Source organism: Saccostrea cucullata, unplaced genomic scaffold (assembly GCF_032062105.1).
Source record: "Saccostrea cucullata isolate Sc308-1 unplaced genomic scaffold, CSIRO_AGI_Scuc_v1 ctg716, whole genome shotgun sequence".
Lineage (NCBI taxonomy): Eukaryota > Metazoa > Mollusca > Bivalvia > Ostreida > Ostreidae > Saccostrea > Saccostrea cuccullata.
In genome coordinates, this window is record NW_026929218.1 from 308,088 (window position 1) to 332,043 (window position 23,956).

The 23,956-nt window shown below is 33.4% G+C and overlaps 1 protein-coding gene across 1 annotated transcript; it reads right to left on the reverse strand.

The window, feature by feature from the left end:
- Nucleotides 1-17,564: 17,564 nt before the first annotated feature.
- LOC134280136 (uncharacterized) lies at nt 17,565-22,094 on the reverse strand. Its single transcript, XM_062762564.1, has 6 exons — nt 22,029-22,094; nt 21,823-21,882; nt 21,538-21,597; nt 21,367-21,435; nt 21,108-21,173; nt 17,565-19,919 (listed from the first exon to the last, which is right to left on the reverse strand). Exons 2-6 carry the CDS (start codon nt 21,878-21,880, stop codon nt 17,884-17,886), a joined length of 2,289 nt encoding a protein of 762 aa, XP_062618548.1. The 5' UTR covers nt 21,881-21,882; nt 22,029-22,094; the 3' UTR covers nt 17,565-17,883.
- Between the last annotated feature and the right edge of the window lie 1,862 nt (nt 22,095-23,956).

The following is a 23,956-nucleotide window of genomic DNA, read 5'->3' on the forward strand; positions in this document are numbered from 1 at the left end:
AGATATTATCATTTTTGCATCAAAAACTCCTTTGACCATTTGTAAATTGTTTTCTTTTTCATGTTCTAAAGACTTTGTAAACAGTGGTGCATGTTGAACTGCTGGCTCACAAGCTACTAATTTTCCTATCACCTTTGCAAACTCACGAATTCAAACTTCGTGTTTTTTCAAAAGCTGTGAACAACATTGTATCACATCGTTTGCTTTGGCATATGTTAAACTCACAATCATTTTCTCAGAGTCAAGAATAAATCCCAAGAACACTATTTGTTTTGTTGGTTGAAAATCTGACTTTGTAGGATGAATTGTTAATCCTAAATTACCAAGATTTTTCACTGTTTGATTCACATTACTTGTACTAGAATCAAATGTATCCCCTTGAAGTAAACAATCATCAATGTAAGCAACAATAGAATGTCCTAATTTTCATAGATAGTGAAAACACAAGTTTCATAATTTTAGTAAATACTATAGTGGCTGAACTTAACCCCATTGGCAATGACGTTAATTGAAAACGTTCTTCTTCCCAATAAAATTGTAAATATTGTCTATCTGAAGGATGAACTGCAACAGAATAATAGGCATCTTTTAAGTCAACTGATGCGAAGTAACAATCTTTTTTCATCAAATTAATGGCCGACTTAAGCGTATCCTTATTTTGAAATGAATATGTTCAATGTCATTGTTCAGTGGTTTTAAATTGAGGATAATTCTATACCCCCATCCTTTTTTGATCTAGTGAAAATATTAGAAATGTATCCACGTTGAAATTCATTAGCTTTTTCTATAATTCCCATTCTTAAGAATATGTCAATTTCCTGTTGAACATGTAATTTTTCCTCCTTTGAAAAGGGGATATTTCTTGGCATCTTAGCCTGTTGTGGTACACCAGAAAATTCTAATTTATAGCCTTGCACTTGCTGAAGAATCCAGGGATCTGACGTTATTTTTTCCCAATTCTCTATAAATTGTTGAATTTTTCCCCCTTGAAAATTTTATGGTGTATTTAATACAGAGTAAGTACCATTCAAATATTGTATGGCACTTACATGACAATCTACTTCTTCTGTGTTTGGTTGTAATTCTTGAACATCTTTGGTTGTTGGCGCCTCTCTAAAAAAGTTAATTGTCTTCGTGTTTCTCTGTCCAAACTGTCTGTGGCCAAACTTTGTATATGAAGATTTATTTTTGTCATATGGTTTGTATTTTCTGTTGTTTCTATCTGTCACACCAGATTGTGTGATTTTCCTGCTGACTCTACGCGCATCTGATATCTCTTTAATCTGTTTATCAAGATCATCCCCAAATAATTTGCTGTAACAGGGCTGTCGATAGCTCATAGCGTTTTGAATTCTTTGGTTAGTTCTGGTTTCAAGAAATCTCGTCGACATTGGGACAAATCGGCAAATGCCATTTGCATTATTTTGAAGGTGTCGTTTGCTAATGCCAAAGCATTCCTAGCATCCATGGTTTTAGTCTCTGTTTTGTTCGTAGACTTTGAGATTAATAGATCCATTAAATGTACTAATGGGTAGAAGGCCTTGCACACTAGTGTTTGTGAGTTTTGTAGTTTGAGGTCATTGTCACGAGTTTTTTGTCCAAGAGATGTCCATATTTCTTTATCTACTCTTGGTAATTGTAATCTTTGACAGTTTTCTGGCTTTAAATGTTTGGCTAACAGTTCTTTCTTCTTATCTTCGTTGATACGAACACAAATACCATCATTGACTACTTTAGCCAATCTTTCGTTCACTTTGCCAGAACATTTTTCGTCTTGTTCATAAAACTGTTCAATCTGTTTAATAAGATCGTCATCTTCGTCTGAATCTGCTGCATCGGCATTGAGTAGACCATCCAATTCTGCATAAATATCAGGCTGTTCCTGTGACTGAGATAGGACATCGTCTTCCGAATTTCCTCAACACTTTCTTCGTCGAACTCCGGTCTGTCATCATATATTTTTTCTGACTCTGTCCGTTTTGGGATATTTGGAGTCTGGGATTTCAGTTGCTTTACTTCTGACACTAAAGTGTCTAATAATGACTGTTGTTTTGTCAAAATTTCCCCAAACGTTGATTCGTGCATGGACGCCGCAATTGTTCCGCATTGGGAAATCTTGTGAAATCTCGCAATCTTATCATAGGCGGATCGAATTTCATTTGTTTCTGCGTCCCAGATTAATTGACTGCTCAATGGCAAATTGCAATCCAGAATTGGATGTATTTTCAGTCCCAGAATATGGGCACATTTTTGTCATTTAGCCCAGAATTGGGCATAGTTATATTTGCATTAATATTGCAAGTCTCAGAATCTCACAATCATTAATATTATGACAAAGACTTTAATCTCATTCATATTCAAAACAACAAGTATTGTCCATAATTCGGTCAATCCAGATATATTAATTTCCCTTCCTGCTCAGTCGATTAAAGTTTTGTTTTGGTGAAATCAATATATTTATTGATCGACCTCATTCAAAGACTGTATCTGTATAACTAAGGAACACATACATCTTACTATATTTTCAAAGATTAAAATTTTGAGATTTACTTAAAGGCAGAGATTTTAAGCACCGCCTTCGAAAATACCTGGTCTGGGTAGCCCTGTCAATCAAGTCTGTGAAGGTCCATCATTGGATGCTGGAACTTTATTGACATTTACTTACTGGTTCCTGTGTATACCCTGTACACCTTGTTTGGGACTCGTAGTGACCTTCTAATTAACTTTTGATCCTTTGATGTTTTCTAAACATGGTATACAGAAACTGTATTGCTATATAATGTAATTTTTAGATTGATAATATATGAATTAAATATATCTTTAGTATTTAAAAGGATTATAATTTAATGAGCATTTTTTTTAAATCCATTGATACATAAAACCTTTTTTCAAATGAAATTTGAATATTAATTTTAATATGCTAAACAGTAAACCTAGATTGGAAATGTTATTGATAAAGTTCAGAGCAGCATTGTGTGATGTAATTGAATTTAAAAATAATGTTTCTAATCATGGGTCAGTTATATTTTCCTTTTTTATTCAGATAAGAATTTACAAGCAATCTTTTTTTTTTAGCATGTTTCATGGTGACAAAGCCTTATTAAGGTTTGAAAATCCTAGAAATTTTTTTAGTGAAATGTAGTTAACATGGCTCCTTTTTCATTTAATTAATAGATGGGATTCTGGGGATGAATGAATTATTAAAGTCTAATTTGGCTGCACAGGAGTTGTTTTTTTTAAAATTAACACATACACTAACATCTTAAATAATCTTTGTTTTATTATTTGAATTTATAGTATGTGATCATAATAATTTCATGGGTAGAGGTGTATTCAAACAGTCAAAAATAAATAAATAATTGAAAAACCTTTTTACTACTAATTCAAAAATTTTCTCAAAATCCTCAACACAGGTAAAGTTTGACATCTGGGTATTTCACTGTGTATTAAATCACTTCCTGTGTATAGGGATTAGGATACAGATGACCACAGGTAGACTGCTAGCCCCCAAGGCATTCACACCTGTACAGAATAAGCCCCTCCCTCACCTGGAATTTACCACCCGGTAAAAAAATCTCTGCCTTTAAGGAATCACTGTCTAGTTAGGAGACAATGCCAGGGCATCAACAATAGTGGGAAACATGGAATAATTTGCATGACGTCAAATTTTACTTTAAAAAATAGTCCCATAAAACACGAAACAAATTTAATGATTGTTTAGTAACTGTAGTCAAATATCATGTTTATGAAATAAACAACAAAAGAATTTTGGAATATGATCAAAGAAATCTTGTTAACTTAAATAATATATGTGACCTAGATTTAGGTTTAGGTTGTCAGAAGCACAAACACGTTTATAGGCTCTAAGTCACTTCTCCGCCGCCATATTGAATGCAATGTTGCAGTTGATAAAACGGGAGTTGGTCAGGAAACCGATTTGTGTGGATGTTAAAATAGCAGAGGAAGTTGACTTGCTTACGAAAATAGCAGAGGAAGTTGTAATAACTGAGGGAGTGTGGCTGTGCCGATTTCTCCACGTGCTCCAGATAGGCTGTTGGAAGTGGACTTCTCAGCCTCACTGCTAGTGGACAGCGTTGTGCCAGCGACTTGCTTTTGATCCGAAGATAATTCATTATTTATTTTGTTTGTAAAAAGATATACAGTATCTTATCTAATTACTTAGTAAACAATTAAACAAAACATCTAAAAAAAATTCTTCAGTGTATTTATATGCCACTCATATACATTCTGAAAAAGACACCAATGGTAATCTAACAAACAAACTATATGATAAACGTGATCTGATACAAATTTCGGCTAATACAAATATATCGAGTATTAGCGCGAGTAATGAATATTCCATTCCAACACAGATCACTTCACAAAGACGGAGATTGAATGAACGACATAGTGTTAACTTAGCGAACCTTGTTTCTATTCGAACTACACATAGAATTCCAAATAAAAGTATACCATCAATTAATTTGTACACTTTAAACTGTAGATCAGTGAAAAACAAAGCAATTTATATGTGACCATATTATATCTGAGAATATTGATGTCATTGTACTCACAGAGACGTGGCTTAGGACTGATGTTGACAATACGGTACTGCAAGATCTTGTACCTATTGGCTACGATGTGATACATAACCCCCGCACGAATCGGAAGGGTGGTGGAGTTGCGATCACATTTCGGAAGAATATAAAGATGAAAAAATCAGTATGAACAACACCTTTACTCAGTTTGAACATCTCGACTGCATAATGTCCACCAATGACTCTAAACTGCGGATCTATGTAGTATATAGACCGCCTCCATCAAAAGTTAATAAGCTAACAACGTGTTCGTTTTACACCGAATGGTTGGAATATCTCAGTTATCATGTGATCGATACAGAAGAACTACTAATTAGAGGAGATCTGAATTTTCATTTAGAAAATATGAATGATATGTCAACGCAGAAGTTCATAAATACGTTATCAGAGTATGGTCTCGTTCAACATGTGAAAACATCAACACATGTTCGTGGTCATCTACTAGATGTTGTTATGACGAGAGAATGTACAAAAATATTGAAACATCCCCCGACAGTCGATGAGAGTTTTATATGTGATTCCAGAGGAATATCTTACAGTGATCATAAAGGAATCAATACGGTATTATGTATCTCAAAACCACCCAGAGAACGGAAAACCGTGTCATCAAGGAACTATAAGAAAATGAACATAGACAATTTCAAAAGTGACCTTAATTTTCCATCTGAGAATGTATTACATACATAACCGCTAAACGATCTGGTGAATATTTACAACGATTGTGTTCGAAATGCTGTTGAGAAAAACGCCCCCCTTCGCAACCAAAATATTGTTTTGAGCCCGAATACTGAATGGTATTCAAACGAATTGCTACTGGCAAAACGTGAAAAACGCAAAGCGGAAAGGACGTGGAGACTTTCTTGTTTGGCGGTACATAAGGAGATATTCAAGGATAAATGTTTACAATACAGCGCTTTTCTTACTCAAAGCAAGAGGGACTATATTTCTTCGAAAATAATAGAGTCCGGAAAGGATTCAAAACAGCTATTCAGCATTGCAAACCAATTAACTGGGAAAAAATCAGAAATTGTTTTACCAACTTGTGACAATGAATCAAATCTGTCAGATAAATTTGCCGATTTTTTCGAATCAAAAATTCTAGGAATTCGAACGGCTCTTGTACAACATAACAATGAACATTACGGAATACAAGATGCGCTATGGGCAGATAAAAGTTTCGTGGGAAGCCCGCTTCGGGAATTTACTAGAACCTCTTCCGATGAAGTCTTAAAAAATTGAAAACTGCCCCTAAGTTCTGCGAATTGGATCCAATGCCTACGAATATCTTGAAAACGTGCATTGAAAATGTTCTACCAATTATCACGTGTCTTGTTAACAAATCACTAACAGAAGGCGTTTTTCCAGAGGATTTTAAACAGGCGATAGTTAAGCCGCTTCTAAAGAAACCAACTCTGGATAAAGAGTGTCTGAAGAACTATAGGCCTGTTTCAAACCTATCACACGTTTCAAAAATCATTGAAAAAGTCGTCGCAAAAAGAATCGAAGGTCATCTTACTTCCAACACTTTACACGACAATCTTCAGTCAGCATATCGTGCGGTTCATTCCACAGAGACTGCTCTCCTTAGAGTTCATCACGATATTGCGGCATCTCTTGACAAAGGATGCTGTGCTGTGCTACTGATGCTTGATTTGTCCACGGCGTTCGATGTCATTGACCACGATATACTTTTCCGTCGCCTAGAATACTCCTACGGGATAGGTGGTTCAGCCCTTCAGTGGCTACAGTCATACCTAAGCGATAGATCACAAAGGGTATCGATTGGATCAACATTATCGGGACCAAAATCACTCAAGATTGGCGTCGCCCAGGGTTCTGTACTTGGCCCCAGGATCTACTGCTTGTTCGCAAAACCAATTGGGGAAATTTGCTACAGAAACAACATGAACTACCATTGCTATGCAGACGACACACAGATTTACATCATGATTGAACCCCGGGATAATTGGGATAACATCTCCGTCCGGCTAACTGCATGCTTAAATGACATACAAAACTGGATGAGTGCAAACTTGCTTAAACTAAACCAGGAGAAAACGGAACTCATGATTTTTGCACCTATGACCAGATCAGTTGAAATCGAAGCTTTCAGTCTTTCATTTGGAAAAAATATCATCCACAATACCCCTTTTGTTAAAAATCTTGGAACATATTTTGAAACGTCATTAACAATGAAAAAACACTGCAATGCATTATCTAAATCATGTTATTTTCATCTGCGAAACATCGGACGTATTAGGAACTACATCACTGAAGATGCATGCAGAACGCTCGTTAATGCTTTAGTTACATCCCTTCTGGATTACGGAAATGCTTTACTTGTAGGAATCAACAAAAAACTTACAGACAAGCTTCAACGCGTTCAAAATACGGCTGCGCGCATAAAAACACTATCGAAGTCAAAATATGATCACATAACTCCTGTACTGATCAACCTACACTGGCTGCCGGTAGAGTTTCGTTGCCAATTCAAGACTCTTGTGTATGCATTTAAAGCACTCCACGAACAAGCTCCAACTTATATTAGCGAACTAATCGAACCGTATATACCTTCACGTACCCTACGCTCAGAATCAGCTAATCTTTAAGTGGTTCCGTCAACAAGAACTGTGACATATGGGAATAGACGATTTGACAAAGCGGCCTCCACTTTATGGAACTCTTTGCCTGTGTATTTAAGAAAGTGTGACTCACTTGGAATTTTTAAGAAAAAGCTTAAAACCTTTCTTTTTAAAAAGGCCTATGATTTATAAATTGTGTATCTAAGACTTTTATTATATTTTGGACACATTTTAAATTTTTATAATCTTTTTAGTACTTTTACGTATATTGGACACTTTAAAAATTTTTATATATTTAACTTATAATTTTCGAATGTGACTGCTGTAAATTTTTAAGTTCTATTTGTTTTACATATATTGCTTGTACAGCGCCTTAGAGTTTAATATATATGGCGCTTTATAAATGTTTAATAATAATAAATAATAAATAACTTTTCTATCGTCAACTTCCCTTACTTATGCAGCAATATACCTTCATCACCTGCATACGGAGTATATATATCTCAGTTGATTCGATATGCAAGAGCATGCTCTACGTATGAACAATTTCTAAAACGAGGTAAATTATTGACAAGCAAGTTGATGAAACAAGAATATCAGCAGTTTCGTTTAAAGTCATCATTTCGTAAGTTCTATGGTCGATACAATGACCTTGTCAGCAAATACAATTTACCACTGAGTCAAATGCTGACTGACTTTTTCCATACCAATTGTTAGTCCATTATTTATACACTGAATTGACGATGGATTTTCTCCGTTATTTCCTGATCGTGACAAGAAGCACACGGCGGGTGTGACCGGTCGGCAGGGGATGCTCACTCCCCCATGGCATCTAATTCCACCTCTGATGTTTCGGGGGTCCGTGTTTGCTCTGCTCTTATTTTGTATTGTTTTATGGACTTTGAGATTAAATACTGTTCGTTATCTCCATATCCACCTTTCAGTAGTATTTCAATAGAGAAGTATACATACCACAGGTATTACCTTGAAATTAACAAGATTTCCTTTAGTAGTGTTTATCATAGAGAAAACAATTGAAAATGGAAATGTATGTAGTTTACATGTAGCATTACATATTGTCACAGAAGTTCACTGGGGCAGGTAGACTCATAGAACGCCTTTCCATAATTTAGCACGTAGTATGTGTCGAATATAAAGAGTGCTTGAGCCAATATTTACACGAGGATTATAAAAAAAATGCGTTTACTTGCATAAATACTGAGTAATTTTGAGGTGACAGTCCTTCCTATCCTTTGTGTTCAAAATATACGTAAACTTCAATTAAACAAAAGGACAAGTGCACTTAAGCAATGCTTAAAGGGACCTTTTTATGTGCCATTTTACTTAAGAATATATTACCAAATCATTCTCTTTTGGTAATAGTTAGATACTAATTAAAAAGCGCGTTAAGCATAATCTAAATCAGCAGGGATTTGAGTATTTTTAAATGCCTAGGGATACCCTAAATCCAGAAAAGTCGTATCGAACCTTCTTTAAGTTTCGTTTATGTAAATCAAGGCGAAGAGATATTTAAATCTTGATTGATGGTGGATCATAGTCGGGCGCGTTTGTGGAAAGTTACTTTTTGTGCTAAATCTGTTTTAAAAAATTGAATGAAGTTGTGTATAGTTGCTTTTATCCGTAATGGTCAAACTAAGAAATTGGTACTCTTGCATTTGAAAAAATATATACAATAAAAGTTTCATTGAATTTGAAATTTAAAAGAAGTTTTAGGTGGTTTTCACTACCTGTTTTGAACATTGTCTTGCATGAATATTAAAAATGTTTGAGACTTTTATAAATATATATCATGTTCTTAAAAATAAAAACATATAAAGTATACTTGTTTATAAACAGAATATAATTACATCAGATTTATTTTTATGTCGCCCAGAACGAAGTCGGGGGCAACATATTGCGATTGTAAGCATGTTTTTGTTTACGGGCTGTTTCTCGGAGATGGCTGGGACAATCTTCCTGAAACTGCGCTCAAAGAAGGATCACTGGTTGTAGGTGTGTTGTGTGATCATTCAGTTTAAAAATGTCTACCGTTGCCATGGAAACCTGCAAAAAGCGATGAATTTTGTCCGAGAGTGTTCTCTCTGGTCCCTTGAACATTCTTCCTGAAATTTTATAGATGTAATGATTAGTATCTGTAATTGTGCGTATTGCATTTAAAAATTGCAAATTGTCAACTTGAAAATTGAAACTGGGGGAAAGTGAAGATTCTTTAACGTTGATTTTTAAATCAAAGTACTGAAATTACTGAAACGAGTTGATGGTTGTCTAAGCTTAGCTAATGGGTATTGTTTTAGTGATGAAAAAATGAATGTCCTGTCCAGTTCGGGGCGACATACGCTATTGCTTGCAATAGCAGACGTTCTAGTTATCATTCTTATCAATTAAGGTGATTTGAAAGAAACCAAAGAATCTCCTTGTGGAAAATCTATCACTGAGATGAATCTTTCAGCATCAGATGGAGCATGAAAACACGTAATTGCACAAACAATTGTCTTTTCCCTACTTCAAAAGCAAAATCATCCTAATTTTTTTTTTTAATTTATTTTTTTTATTTGAATTCCACAATGCTATACAGTAAAAACATACAAGATGAACACAATATTTCATTGCAGCATTCATTTTTAGAGAGAGAGAGAGAGAGAGAGAGAGAGGAAAGAGAGAGAATGCAAGAGAAAGAAAGAGAAAGAGATGATGTTATAAAAGAAAGTGGGTTATAGATAGAGTAGGTAACAAAACTAGTTTTGAGACAGGGTTTATTGATATTAGTCTGAGAGTATGGATTGCCATTTTTGCCAGGAGGCGTTAAACTCATCTATTTTATCACTTTCTCTGGCTGTATATTTCAAAGTTTTATAAATAAGTTTGAATTCATTCAGAAAACCATGGATAGAGAGGCTAAGGTGTTGACAACGAACTCTGTAAATATATTGCTTCATTGACATAAGCAAAATATTTAATGATTTTGATGATATTGTTTTACTTATATCTCCAAATATAAAAGTTTTACCATCTAGATTTAATACAATGTCTTTTCGATGACAATGTCTTACAAAACCATCTAGAAATTCTTTTACAACTGGACATTGCCAAATTAAATGAAATATTGTTTCTTCTTCTGATTCACAAAATGTACATAGGTTAGAGTCTGTTTTACCTATTTTAAACATAAGACTATTGGTTGTCAATATATAATGATTAATTCTGTATTGAAGCCATTGTAATTTACTATTTTGGGTTGTTAAAAAAGGCAGACAATAAATTTCCTTCCAGTTCGTATCTGTCAAGGTGAAAAATTTTGCCCATTTTCCCATACCAATAGGTTTTATTACTGATTTATTTAATATATCATACATAGGCTTTGATCCTTTTTTGGTTAATGCATTTAGACTTTGATATTACATGGAATATCTGGTTTATGATTATGAATAAAGCCATTTTTCATAATTGTGTTACAAAAGTTATACTTCTAAAAGATCATATACATATTTTATTCCCTTTGCATACCAAGAGCTTGATTTTCGATTTTGAAATTGTTGTTATGCCATAAAGGTTGACAGGCACATTCTTGCCAATTTCTTATCTCTTTTGAATTTCTTGGAAAACTTTCAAAACATCTCTCCAGAAATTATAAGTTAAATGATTAAAATTTTCAAACTATTTTCATAAATTGTGTATATATTATTTTTCTTATCCATGTGATTTTAAAGCTGTTAAGTTACATTTTTATTCTCATCTTTTGTGTTACAAAGATTTCCATAAAAATAGATCAATTTTTTATTAACACCTTTGCAGTGATAAATAAAGATAAAGGTGTGATATAAAATAATCAATGTGATTCTTCCGATAGGAGTTAAGTTTCTCTTTTTCCATTGCTCTATGATGGTCTTAATTTTGACCAGTTTCTTGTCATAGTTTAGTTTTGTAATGTTTGCTAAGTCAACATCATGCCTAAAAGTTTAAAGTTTGTTGTCCATTGAAATTTCAGATCAGGGCAGAGTCTATCCTCAGAATACTTCTTACTTCCAATCAACACAATTTGGGTTTTTGACTGATTGATTTTGAGACCTGACATTTTATAAAATTCTTCTAATACTAGCATTGTAGCCTTTAGTGATTTTTCAGAGTCAAGAATATCATTGTGTCATCTGCATATTGTGACATTAAATAATCTGTATCATTAATCTTAATTCCTTTGATATTCTCATTATTTCTTATTTTAATAGACAGTATCTCAGCACATAAGAGAAATATATAAGGAGAAATTGGGTCACCCTGTCTACAGCCCCGTCCTAACTTGAAGAAGTTAGATAAAATTCCTGCTTGCCACACACAAGAAACTATATTATTTTGGAAAATTTTTATCCAATTACAAAAACTTGGTCCAAAGTTAAAAAATTCCAATGTTTCTTGAATAAATATCCATGACACAGAGTCGAGGGCTTTCTCAAAATCTATCATGACTAATGTTCCAGGAATATCATGCAATTCTGTGTAGTGCATCAGATCGTATACAAGACGTGTATTGTCTCCGATGTATCTCCCAGGTATAAAACCTGTTTGATCTGAACTTACTATTTTGGTTAAAACTTGTTTTAATCTGTTTGCTATACATCCTGATCCAATTTTATAAATAATGTTTTATCATCCTAAAATTTCCTTGTTCATAATATATTTTGATTTCTCCAGAAGAGATGCAGTTAATAATGTATGATGCAAAAAATGATGTGCTACTCTGCAGTAACGCGATTAAATTATTTATCTGTGATAAACAAGCTTTTATGATTAAAAATTTTCCTGACTTCTTTTGTTGTTTGTAGAATTAGCTTAAATACCTAGCTGTGTTTGAAAGCTAATTTCTGAAATGCTTGTAAAATGACCTTTGAAAATTTACAAAAGCTTTAACATAAATAGTACCCCCTTTTAAGTGCTCTGTTGATCTTTGTTTAGCTTACTGAAGCCAAAGGCTCAAGTGAGTTTTTCTGATCAAAATGTAACCATTGTCTGATGTTGTTGTCAGGTTTTCACATTTCCATCTTTTTTTTTAAGAACCCAAGGCTAATTTTAACCAAAATTGCCCAAGACAGACACGGATCCAGGATTTTTTTTTCCTGGGGAGGGGGGTAGGGTATCAACCCCAGTCAAAAAATTCAAACCCAGAAATTTCATGACAAGCAAAAAATAAATAAATAAATAAAAACATAGCTATAACAAACCATTGGTAGATATGAACCAGATGTGCCTGAAAAGGAAGATGATCAAAGAAAACCCCTGCTGTCCACCTCCCAAAAAAAAGAGAAAAGAAGGTAGGAAAAAGACTACACTGTGTGGCCCCGATTATAAGCTTTTAACCTTGAATGACCTTTGATGCTATATATTGTGCAGTTTTGCTGTCATGTATTGTCTAATGTTAGTCAATACAACAATCATTTTTATGTGAAAACTAATCAATTTTTTTATGCCCCCGTTATCGAAGATTCAGGGAATATAGTTTTTGACGTGTCCGTCTTTTTGACTGTCTGTTAGTCAAAGTTAATGGGAAGGTTAAAGTTTTTGCGGACAAAAGACGGACACGACAAAAACTATATTCCTCGTAATCTTCTATTACGGGGGCATAATAACTTTTGACTGGGTGGGACTATGGATTTCATGTTTCACAGGTGTATTTCTTGTGACAAGACCTTTCTTTGGGTACCACCAAACTTGACCTTTTGACCTTGACCTTGTAGTTTGATAGACGTATACACAAAAATTTTGAATTTTACTTGGGCCATAACTTTTGAACAATAGATACTAGGACTTTCATACTTCATATTTGTATTTTTTATGGCAAGACCTTTTATTTGATACCAACTTTGACTTTTTTACCTTGACCATGGAGATTTCTGTACTTATAAAAAACTTTTATATTGGCCATTACTTTTGAACGGTAAGGGCTAGGGCTTTTGTTCTTCACATATATAATCCTTGTAAAAAGTCCTTTCATTGGATACCAAGAACTTTGACGCTTTGACCTTGACCATGGAGTTTGACCTACTTTTAAAAAGCAATCCTTGTCAACAACTTTTGAAGGATTAGGGCTAGGGCTTTCATACTTCACATATTTAATCCCTGTGACAAGCCCTTAAATTTGATATTAGTAACTTTGACCCTTTGACATTGGAGTTTGACCTACTTTATAAGAAAACTTTAACCTTGGCCATAACTATTAAAGGGTTAAGCTAGGGTCTTCAACCTTCACATATGTTATCCTTGTGATAAGACCTTTTTTAAGAAACCAACAACTTTGACCCTTTGACCTTGGAGTTTGACCTACCTTTTCAAATATACCTTATGAACAGGTAATACTAGGGCTTTCATATTTCACAATTATATTTTTTGTGAGAAGACCTACTTTGAGTACCAATACATTCCATTTGCATTTATGAAAAGTCTTTACTAAGTTGCCATCAGGTTTCACAAACACATCTTGGTTTTTTATCTTTTCACATTTACTTTGAGACTTTTTGATTTACTTTAATAAAACTTAACCTTTGGCCATTGCTTTTAAGCGTTATTACTAAGTCTTTTCGATTATGTATTTCTTGTGACAGGACCTTTTTTTGGAATCATTGTATTCATTTTAATCCATGACCATCCATAAGATGTATTTGTGAAACACTGATGCCACCGTAAAAGACAAATTTTCTCAAATGCAAATCGAATATGTTGGTACCCTACAAGAAATATAATTGTAAAATATGAAAGCCCTTGCACCATATGTTCAAAAGTTATGTCCAAGGTTAAAGTTTTTTTAAAGGTAGGTCAAAGTACATGGTAATGATCAAATTGTAAAGTTGTTGGTAACCTATAAATGGTCTTGTCACAAAGCTTGCATATTTGAAAAATGAAAGTCCTAGTCTGAACCCTTCAAAAGCTATGGTCAAGGTTAAAGTTTGTAAAAAGTAGGTCAAAGTTGTTGTTATTAAGTATTAGAAAATTATCCTTTTGCCCCTCTCGTGTAGGTATGCTATTTCAAATATTTTCAAACTTTGTGAGATTTTTGTAAATTGTAGCTATTTTACATAAAGTATACTTAAATGTTAGATGAAATATCAAAGAAAATGTTGATATAACTGAGAATTCATTTTTCACTTTGTCGCACTATAGGCCTTTGGCTTACTGTAAGAAGCGTTTTTATTTTCTTGAAATTTAAACTACCTAGAATCAAAAACCTTTTTAATAAAAATGACTTTAATTTTTACTTAATTTTTTAGTGAGCATGACAGAAATAAATTGAATGAATTCACCTACAGTTTGATGCATTGTATTCCTTTAGCTAAACTGCTTAAAGCAATATGAGCTGCTTTTTTTTGAGAATTCTATTCTGCTATTAAAATGTGTTATTATGAGAAAGTAAGTGATTAAAACCATTATAACTGAACCAATTAGACTGATATAAAGTATCTAATTGTTTCAAAAGAGAGACTTCTGTACACTGAAATATTTAGTATTATTTAAGAAAACAGTATTGTACAGGACGACAGTATTGTAATTTTACATCATTAAGAGCTTGTAGATAGTTTTTCTAAGTTATCAATTACAAATGCAAAAAAACAAGCTAATTCAGAGAATTTGTGTCCCCCGTTTAGGACAGTTCAGGGGGAGGGGGGTCTGATCTCCCTGACAGAATATGTAGAATTATTAAATGTATACGAGGGCTGTCCGTAAAGTTCGTGGACAAGCTAAAAATTAAATAAAAGTTGTGTCATTGATATTTTTATTAGCATATTCTTTATCCTTTACTTAATGTGAATTGAAAAATGCAAAATTTTATTCAATTTCAAATGTTTAATTACAATTATGGTTTAATAATTAGACTTGGAATGGAGACCCGGAGCACCGCAAAATTCTGATTAGAAAATTTATTTATCATTTTTATAAATTACATTTGCATTTTATAAAACTCTCGGAAATCTGGCTGACTTTTACATTATGAAGTTGACAGGTGTTAGCACATCAAACCTGCAAAATTTGAACGTTCAAGGTTTCAAAATGGATGAACAATCAAAGTTAGAACATATTAAGACAGGATCAGAATTGTTAAAAAAATGGCCGTTTTCGGAATAGATGGAGGAGAAGGCAGTGATAAAATTCTGCGTAGACATCGGAAAAACACCCACAGAGACCAATACATTCTGTAAACAATCGGAAAAGACATAGTTAAAAAGCTGTTCATTAGTATTTAAATGGCATAAAATATTTGCGGACAGAAGGAACAGTTTACAGGATGACATACGTGAAGGTAAACCATCTTTCCGAGATTGCAGTGCTATAAAAAATGAATTTCATAACGTGACTTTGCCGTATTTCCATAAATAAAACTGTTTTTACGCGAACAGAGGTTGGATGATTGCAGGATATGAGACAGGCATTGTTTAATATTATTTTACGTATGAAACCTGAATATTTTGTGCACATTTTTATGACTGGAAATGCAACATAAGAAATGTCCTAATTTAAACGGTGACTATGTTGAGAAAAGTTACATGTACTAGTATTAAGCTTTTGACGTCGGGTAACGTCAAGAATTTTCGTTTTAGTGCTCCGGGTATGAGTGTGTGTCTTTTTTGTATCTGATAAAAATATAACTATTTGTGCTTTGTTTTTGTTGAAAACTTGCATATTAATAAAATGTAACATGAATTTAATGAAAATAATACTTTCATTCATTTTTTCAATGTTTGTCAGTAATTATCAATGTTGTCCACGAACTTTACGGACAACCCTCGTACATGGATACTGAAGCAAATAAAATATGTCAATATGGATATAAATATTTGATTGCTTATTCTTAATTATGTGTATAGAAGATTCTTTTATATGGAATATGAATCACACTGTAATGATGATTTTATGAGATTGTGAAATCCAGACCACATATTTTTTTTCATTTCACATACTGAATACTATCATTTAGTGAAAAAAAAAGAATTTCGAAAAAAAAAGAAAACGGAGCGACCGGGAATTGAACCTCTCACATGTGAAACGAGAAACATACCACTACACCACGGAATCGCTGTAAAATAACAAAAAATTATATGAAAAGATGAAGTCACATAGATGTATCTATTCACGTTCGATATTTTCAAAATTTTGCACAATGCATAGTGTCTAATTTAACCTTTATTAAACAGTTATAATAGATGTAATAAGTGTCACAGGGTGAATTATAATTAACACAAATGTCACAGGTGGTTAAAAATCAAGTCTCAACCGGGACTCCAACCCAGGGCCTCTGGCGTACCGTGCCAGCGCTCTAACCAACTGAGGTATTGAGACCCGATATATTGACTGACTTTCACGCACATGTGTACCCGGTGACATATTCCCCCTGTTTGTAGAAATTCGTCCTCGAATTCTACGAGTTAAGGAAATGCTGTGAGGCATGTTCCAAGGAAATAGTGGGTTTTGTACGTTAGGCGCCAAATGTCACAGGTGGTGAAAAATCAAGTCTCAACCGGGACTCGAACCCAGGGCCTCTGGCGTACCTCTAGCGCTCTAACCAACTGAGCTATTGAGACCCGATATATTGACTGACTTTCACGCACCTGTGAACCCGGGGACATAAGAATATAAAGTCCGCCGAGAACCTGTTTTATAAGTAATAACTCTCCTCATGCCCTTGTGCTAAAAATAGCAACATGTAATACAATGAATACTAATAAAACAAACGGGGCGGGACACTTTGAAATGGCGAGAAAGGTCCTAGGGAGTTTGTGTATAAAATTACATTGCAAAAGCTCAAAATCCACTTGAAATATCGCCCGGAAAGGGTAGAGTTACACACAGAATTAATATATAAATTTACGACCTTGAACCTTGACTTTTTGACATCAAAATCAATAGGGGTCTTCCTTAGGCCACATGGAGTTGTTATGTAAAATTTCATTGCAAAAGCTCAAAGGGTTCTCGAGACATCGCGCGGAAACGAAAGTGTTATATCAGACAGAATTTGCAAATTTATGACCTTGACCTTTTGACCTCAAAATCAATAAGGTTCTTCTTAAGTCCATAGGGAGCTGCTCTGCAAAATTTCATAGCGAAAGCTTAAAGGCTTCTCGAGATTTCGTGTGGAAACGAAAGCGTTACAGACAGACAGAATGACGGACGGACAGTTAGACGGACGGACAGACCCAACTTAATGTCTACCACTTTTCAAGCGGGGGACAAAAAGACAAAAAAAAAAGAATATCAAACATCAAACTTTTTAACTTCGTATGTTTCTCCATAAAACTTGGTTCCCATAACTGCTCTTATATTCCATGCAAAAATTGAATATACATTGCATCACTCGTAGTATGAAAAATCAAATACAAACACGGCATGAATATTAATTGTATTTTATTTCAATTTTCAAGACAAAACATTTATTATGTAGCAATTCAACTAAATGATATCACAAAATAAATCAGGTAAGTTTAAGATAAACCCTGAGTTTGGACTGATTTGATTTTGGTTTAGTCCGTGGTGAGAAGGAATTCGAGCACTGGTTGAAAAAATTAGATTCAAAATACACACATACGAAAATACAAGAAAAGAAAATGACTAGGTTGCAAAAAAGTAAAGTGTAAGCAAGCAGACAAAAAGAAATACACTAGGTCCAAAGTAGGGCTAAAAAATATTTTTTCATTAAAACTCATCAATCACAGATCTATGCATTCGCATCCAGTGGTTCCGCAATAAGTTTTCTTTTCTGGTAACATCTGTTTTATGGCCGCTTTGATGTCGTCTTCGTTTGCTCCAATAGTAGCAGCTATGTTAGCAATACAAGGACAAAATTTCCATTTAGTGCATGTGTCCATTATGGATTTCATATTTTCTTGTAACATTTTGTTTTTGGATGCCTTTTCTTTGATTTTCCTCATGTCTTCATCTGAAATGTCAGGGCAGTTGAGTCGGAAAAATGAAAGTTGAATGAAATCATAGTGAGTGATGGTGGTATATTTGCTTGCAATTCGACACAATACATCTTTTTCGGTTATAGAAGTGGCAAAAGTACGAAGAGACTGTTCGCTTTGAAACTGATATGCGTTCCGGATAGCTGACATCATTTCGCTCAAACCAATTACAGATTCTTTTTTGAATTCATTTTCTATTACTTCATCCATGATCCTCATATTTCTTTGTTTTGTAGCTTCTTTATCCATCGCCGTATAAAATGTATCGTTAACTTCACAGCGGGGCACAAATGGCTCTAAAGGATAGTAATCATAGAAGTTTTTATCAGCCCTAAGTATTGCAACCGTACAGACGACATCCTTCTTTCTTAATTGGGAACCATACCTGCGTACTTCTGGAGAGGCATCAAGTCGATATAAGGAGTGTAGAAAGTCAGTCATTTGCAAAACTCCTTTACTTTTGTTCGTATTCTCGGTAACATAATCGTACAAAATGGATCGTGCTCGTAAAGCTTCACTGATAGCTGTCAAATTATCATTATTCGCATTTAAGAACGCAAGAACGGAACTTTGAAATCTTAGTATATTGTCCCTGTTTATGCCTTGATAATTTACAGAAAGTAAACTTTTTGATTCGTTTAATGCAAGGCGAGGTACACCTACCACATCTACGAAGTCATTGTATTTAGACAAATTTTTCATGACAGATTCAAATGTTTCTGACGATTCTTTAAAAGTTGCAATCACTTTTTTCCACTCTTCTCCAAGTTGAACTATCACGTTCGTTAGATTATTTTTGTTTTCTTTTAAATCTACAAGGTGATTTTCCATCTTCGTCTTGGCATCTGCAATTTCTTCGTCTTTCTTTTTCCAGGCATCTACGTTGAGTCCAATGGAGACAACATCAGCAATAACGCCAACCACTGATAAGCCGATGTTAAGCTTTGAAATTTTGAATTGTTTTACCTTATCAAGCTTCGCTTTAAATTTACCCTGAGCAATTTTGGCTTTCAATTTCATATTCTTCATTGAATTTTTGAAGTTTTCTTTCATATTTCCTCCAATATCCTTCCATGCTTCTTTGGTAAAGGCCTTTTTAAAAGATTTCATTTTCTGTGCAGTCATTGTTCTTGCTTGTTTTAATTTTTTTGCCAGTGCAGTTTTTCTTTTAAGGAACGAATCACGAGCATTCTTTGCCATCTGTTTTAATGCTTTTGGAACAGCTTTTAATTTTAGTTTTACGGCAGATTCTGAAGTTTGTTCAAATTCCCCCAGGGTCGCTTGAATTTGACTTCCGGAGAACAGATCCTCTGTAACTTGCTGATATGCCTTTTGAAATGACCTTGAAAATGAATTTATAGCAGACTCGATGAGTAATTGAGCGACTATCCCAATAATTTGCATTTCTTGTTGTTTTTGTAGCATAGTTTGGATGTCTTTCAAGGAATATTCCAGGCGTTGCATACTTAATGTTGATAGATATGTGTTGAAGTCGCTTTTATTTGCAATATCCGTTAATTCAACAGAGGTGGGAAAATAAGCTTCAAGTTTGGCATTGATGTCTTCCTGCATTTCGCGGATGGTTGAAATCTTTTTTACTGTTTCATTGATATAATAGTTAATAAAACCGTTATTGGTGTATGCAGTGCGAAAGTCAACAAAGTCTTTGTTATGATCTATGAACATTTCTCTAAACTCTTTTTTTTCTTTTTTGATGTCTTCCTCCAATTTTTCCATGGACTTTATGTTATCACACATTCTAGGAAAGAAGGCACATCCCTCTGAAATGATATGTTTTAAGATTCTAGAAATCTTCTTAATAAGAGAACAACGAAAAGTTTATACATAGTATATTAGTTTCAAGATTTATCCCTCCTAATCGAAGATTCGGGTTTAAAGATCTGCCCTGTCCCTCCGCCCGTCTGTTTGTCTGTTAATCTGTTTATCTGTCTGTTTGTCAGCAAAGCTTTAAGCTTGCCTATAACTTTTACGTGGATGAGGCTTGACTTACATATTTCACAGTTGTATTTCTCGTGGCAATGCCGCTCATTGGGTACCACCAAATTTGACCTATTGGCCTTGACTTTTGAGTTTGACCCGCTTTTACAAAAGAAAATTCCAATTTTAACCTTGGATTTAACTTTTGAATAGCGATAGAGATTTTACACTTCACATGTGTATTCTTTGTGACAATATCTTTCTTTGGGTACCACAAAATTCGTCCTTTTGACCTTGATCTTAGAATCCCCCCTTTAGAAAACAAATTTTAACGTTTGTTGGTGTTTGAAATCCCTTTAAGATTTTTCACTCATATGGAGACGCTATCACGTGCTGGTGGAAAGATGCAAATTTAGACCTGTATTCAACACTAAGGAGCTTTTAGCATTGAAGGACATACTAGTATTTTGATATTGTGGGATTAACCCCCACAAAAAGTACTACCCTATAGATAACTATACTTTAATATACTTAACTATAGATATAACTCTGACACTATGAAAACTGTGATTTACTATGGTGAATACTTTAATTTACTATATATAGTTAACACTTTGACTTACTATGGTGAACATTTTGATTTACCATACTGATAACTAGGAAAACTTTTATTTACTATGGTAAAAACTTTGATGTACTAGTGATAACTTTGAAAACTATAATATTTTTTGTTAGGGAAAATCTGCGACGTAAAGATCGACTCTTTATTCTTTGACTCTAAACCAAACGGTCTAACCAATGCGCTACACGTACGTCGGAAAAGTTTTCTATTTCAAAAAAATATTACAAAGAAGGAAATTTTATTATGCACTATGAGAGGTATAATGACCTGGTATAGTGATAATTTGTGGAAATGAGGCACAACGAATAAATAAACAAAGAAGGCAACAACCTGATTCCTTCCCAATTACAAGTCAGAAGAAAGATGCTTCAAATTGTATCAACCAATATCAGTAAAACTTGGTACTTACTTGTAACAGCGCCTGCAACATTGACTGCGAGACTACCTAAGCGTATAGTTGTTGTTACTCCTAAAACTGTAAAAGAAAATTTAATTATAGCAAAAGTATTTTTTAAAAATTGTATAAATTTTAATGTTCATTTATGCAAAATTTGATTTATTGCAAAAGCATTTTTTGCATTTTATTTAATGCTCATTCAGAAAACATATGGTGACCCCATGGCCATTAATCATCAATAATATTCAAAATTTAAATAAAAACAACTTACAAAATACGGATCCCAAACCTCTCTTTGATATTGCGTGGGTGTGGGGCTTAATTTTTGCGGCATCCAAATCTAAACAAAATCATTTACATAAACAAAATATTTTGATGTCTCTGAATGTATTTTTCAAAGAACTGCATGGGAAAATAATTCAATTTATAATGACAAGCATACCTTTCAACAGCGGTTTTAGTATTTCGGACTTCTCAAGTTCAAAATTAGCTAGTCTTTCACCTGATACAAAAGAAAAAAAATGACTGAGTGATACGAGTTTCTTTTTATTTTATTTTTTCCCTTTCTCCCCCACCCATTTTTTAAAGATATCTTCAGAAAAAATATAAACAAAGTAAAAATAATTATATGAATTCGTTTCTACTTTATTTTTATTTATTTTTTTGTTTGAATTTATTTATCCTTTTTAGCATAACAACGTTGCTCTTTTAAATTTGAATTACTTACCGAAACTCAACTGCAGCAGGAAAAGTATCGACAGCGCATACAGAATAAAAACTCTCATTTCTGAAAATAATACCTGCATTTATAATTTTTTTTTTAAATTAATCTTAAAAAGGGATTTTTAAATTGATGTAAAATAAATGGATCTTAAAGTTTGCTTTTTAAACTTTAATTTGCTTAAGCAATTATCAACAGTAATTGTTACTTACTAAAAATATTGTTTCTGGCTGCCGTTCGCCTGTCTTGTTATTTATTGACAGCATTACCCTCTATATATACATGTATAAACACGATCAAGTGATCTCATAAAAAGTTAATGAGGTACTTCAAGGAAAACGTCATTGTTAGTCGGGAAAACCGAATTAAGGCATAAACTTGAACATCCTTATTCTCACTTTCTTGGGGACATTCGGGTTATTCAGTAAAAATTAGTTTTAAATTGTTGCTTAATGTTCAGCGTCAGAAAACCTCTGAAATGTTTATAAACATTACATAACCGCCTACGATTTTAATTCTGCTAGCACCGTGTAATTTATGCTCAATCAATTTAAAACAAACGTTGAATGACAAATGAGTATTGATTGTTTGTTAAAAATTGACACAGAATTTTTTTTAGCGTAAACTAGTTTATTTTTCAAATAAAATATACTTTTCCATTATGAAATCACAACCTTTTTTTATAATTTCTAAGTAACTAAATTCAGTACAGACTTTTTTCCGCAATCGCTCGAACGCTACGAACAAACCGATTGAACAAAATACTAGTAATTGATTACTGAATGTATAAGAAAAAAATGTTTCTCGTTTTTGTGAATCTTGCAGGATAACCTCCGAGGTCGAAATATGTTTTTTTCTTTTTTTCAAAGCCGAAAGATATTTATTATTGGAGAAATATGGCCGCAAATTTCTCCAATTTCGGATAATAATATACTTGTAACTGCGCCTGCAACATTGACTACGAAACTACTATAACAATATAATAATTCGGACTATAATTTTTGTAGAATATAAAATATATAATTTCAACATTAAAGAAAATGTTATCACCTGATTACATGTAATTAAAGTACTCTGAATATGAAATTTTCAAAAATAAATATTTTTGTTCAAAATTCAGAAATATTAATTGTGAATGCTTTTAGAGGTCAAATGATATTTTGAACAATTTTCTTTTTATTCTATGTATCAAAAGTATCACATCACACCGTATTACATGTGTATACATGTATCTATTTATTCCCACACCTTTCTTTTTCTCTAAAGGTAGATTTCTAGGTCTGTTTTTTATGTTAATTTGCTTGATAATCAGTAATTTCACTTTTTCAAACGTCATTTTTTGAATTGTTTGTATTTATCGTAAAATGAAATCCAGGTAAAAACGTGACCTTATTTGCACACTACTCAAAACAATTCTGATTCAGCAAATCTTTAATGGCCCCTCGATTGACGTCTTAGAGAGGAAATCCTGCTACAAAAAGGGTGTGTTGTTTGTGGTCATCTTATTTACCCCTGATTACTAAATGAAAAATTGGGATTTCCATCAAAGTTTTAAAAGTTTCCGTTAATAAATGGATCATAACAGATTCATTCCTATATTTATAAAGACATGACTTAGATTTATTTTGTTATTTTTAAGATTTATAAGTATATCGCAGCACTGTTAAGGTTTACTATCTATGAGAAATCAACGGAAAATAGAAGTGCAAAAACAGGTATTGTTTTTAAAACAGAATTTATTTTTATTCAGCCGTTTTATTATCACAGAACTTAAATACTTATGGAAATAGCATAGTATAACCTACTCTGTACTGTATGAAGTTTGGTCCCATTGATGGACAGTCACGTGATGAATGCATAGTACATGTACTGAATGTACAGTGTAGGCCATTTACAAATTTCAATATCGCAAGGGCATACCCTATTTGAAATTAAAAATTCAAGCTATTACTTGTTTCTGTATACTTTGTACTTTCTGGAAAGTGCTGCTGCTTTGAATAGAATTCGCGTTTTAATAGTTAAAATTTTAAGTAAATAGGCCCATGTCGCAATATGTTTGACTTTTACCAAATATTTTGTATACTTATAAAGTCACCCTCTCGATATAAAGAAAGCAGCAGCACTTTTCAAGTAAAGGAAC

Bases quoted from the DNA above. Each gene is read 5' to 3' on its own strand.
- LOC134280136 (XM_062762564.1), bottom strand. From the start codon at position 21,880: ATGAGAGTTTTTATTCTGTATGCGCTGTCGATACTTTTCCTGCTGCAG. The intron at 21,174-21,366 runs GTAAGTTGTTTT...TTTCTTTTACAG, and splicing joins AGGTTTGGGATCCGTATTTT to TTTTAGGAGTAACAACAACT. The intron at 19,920-21,107 runs GTAAGTACCAAG...ATATCATTTCAG, and splicing joins TGTTGCAGGCGCTGTTACAA to AGGGATGTGCCTTCTTTCCT.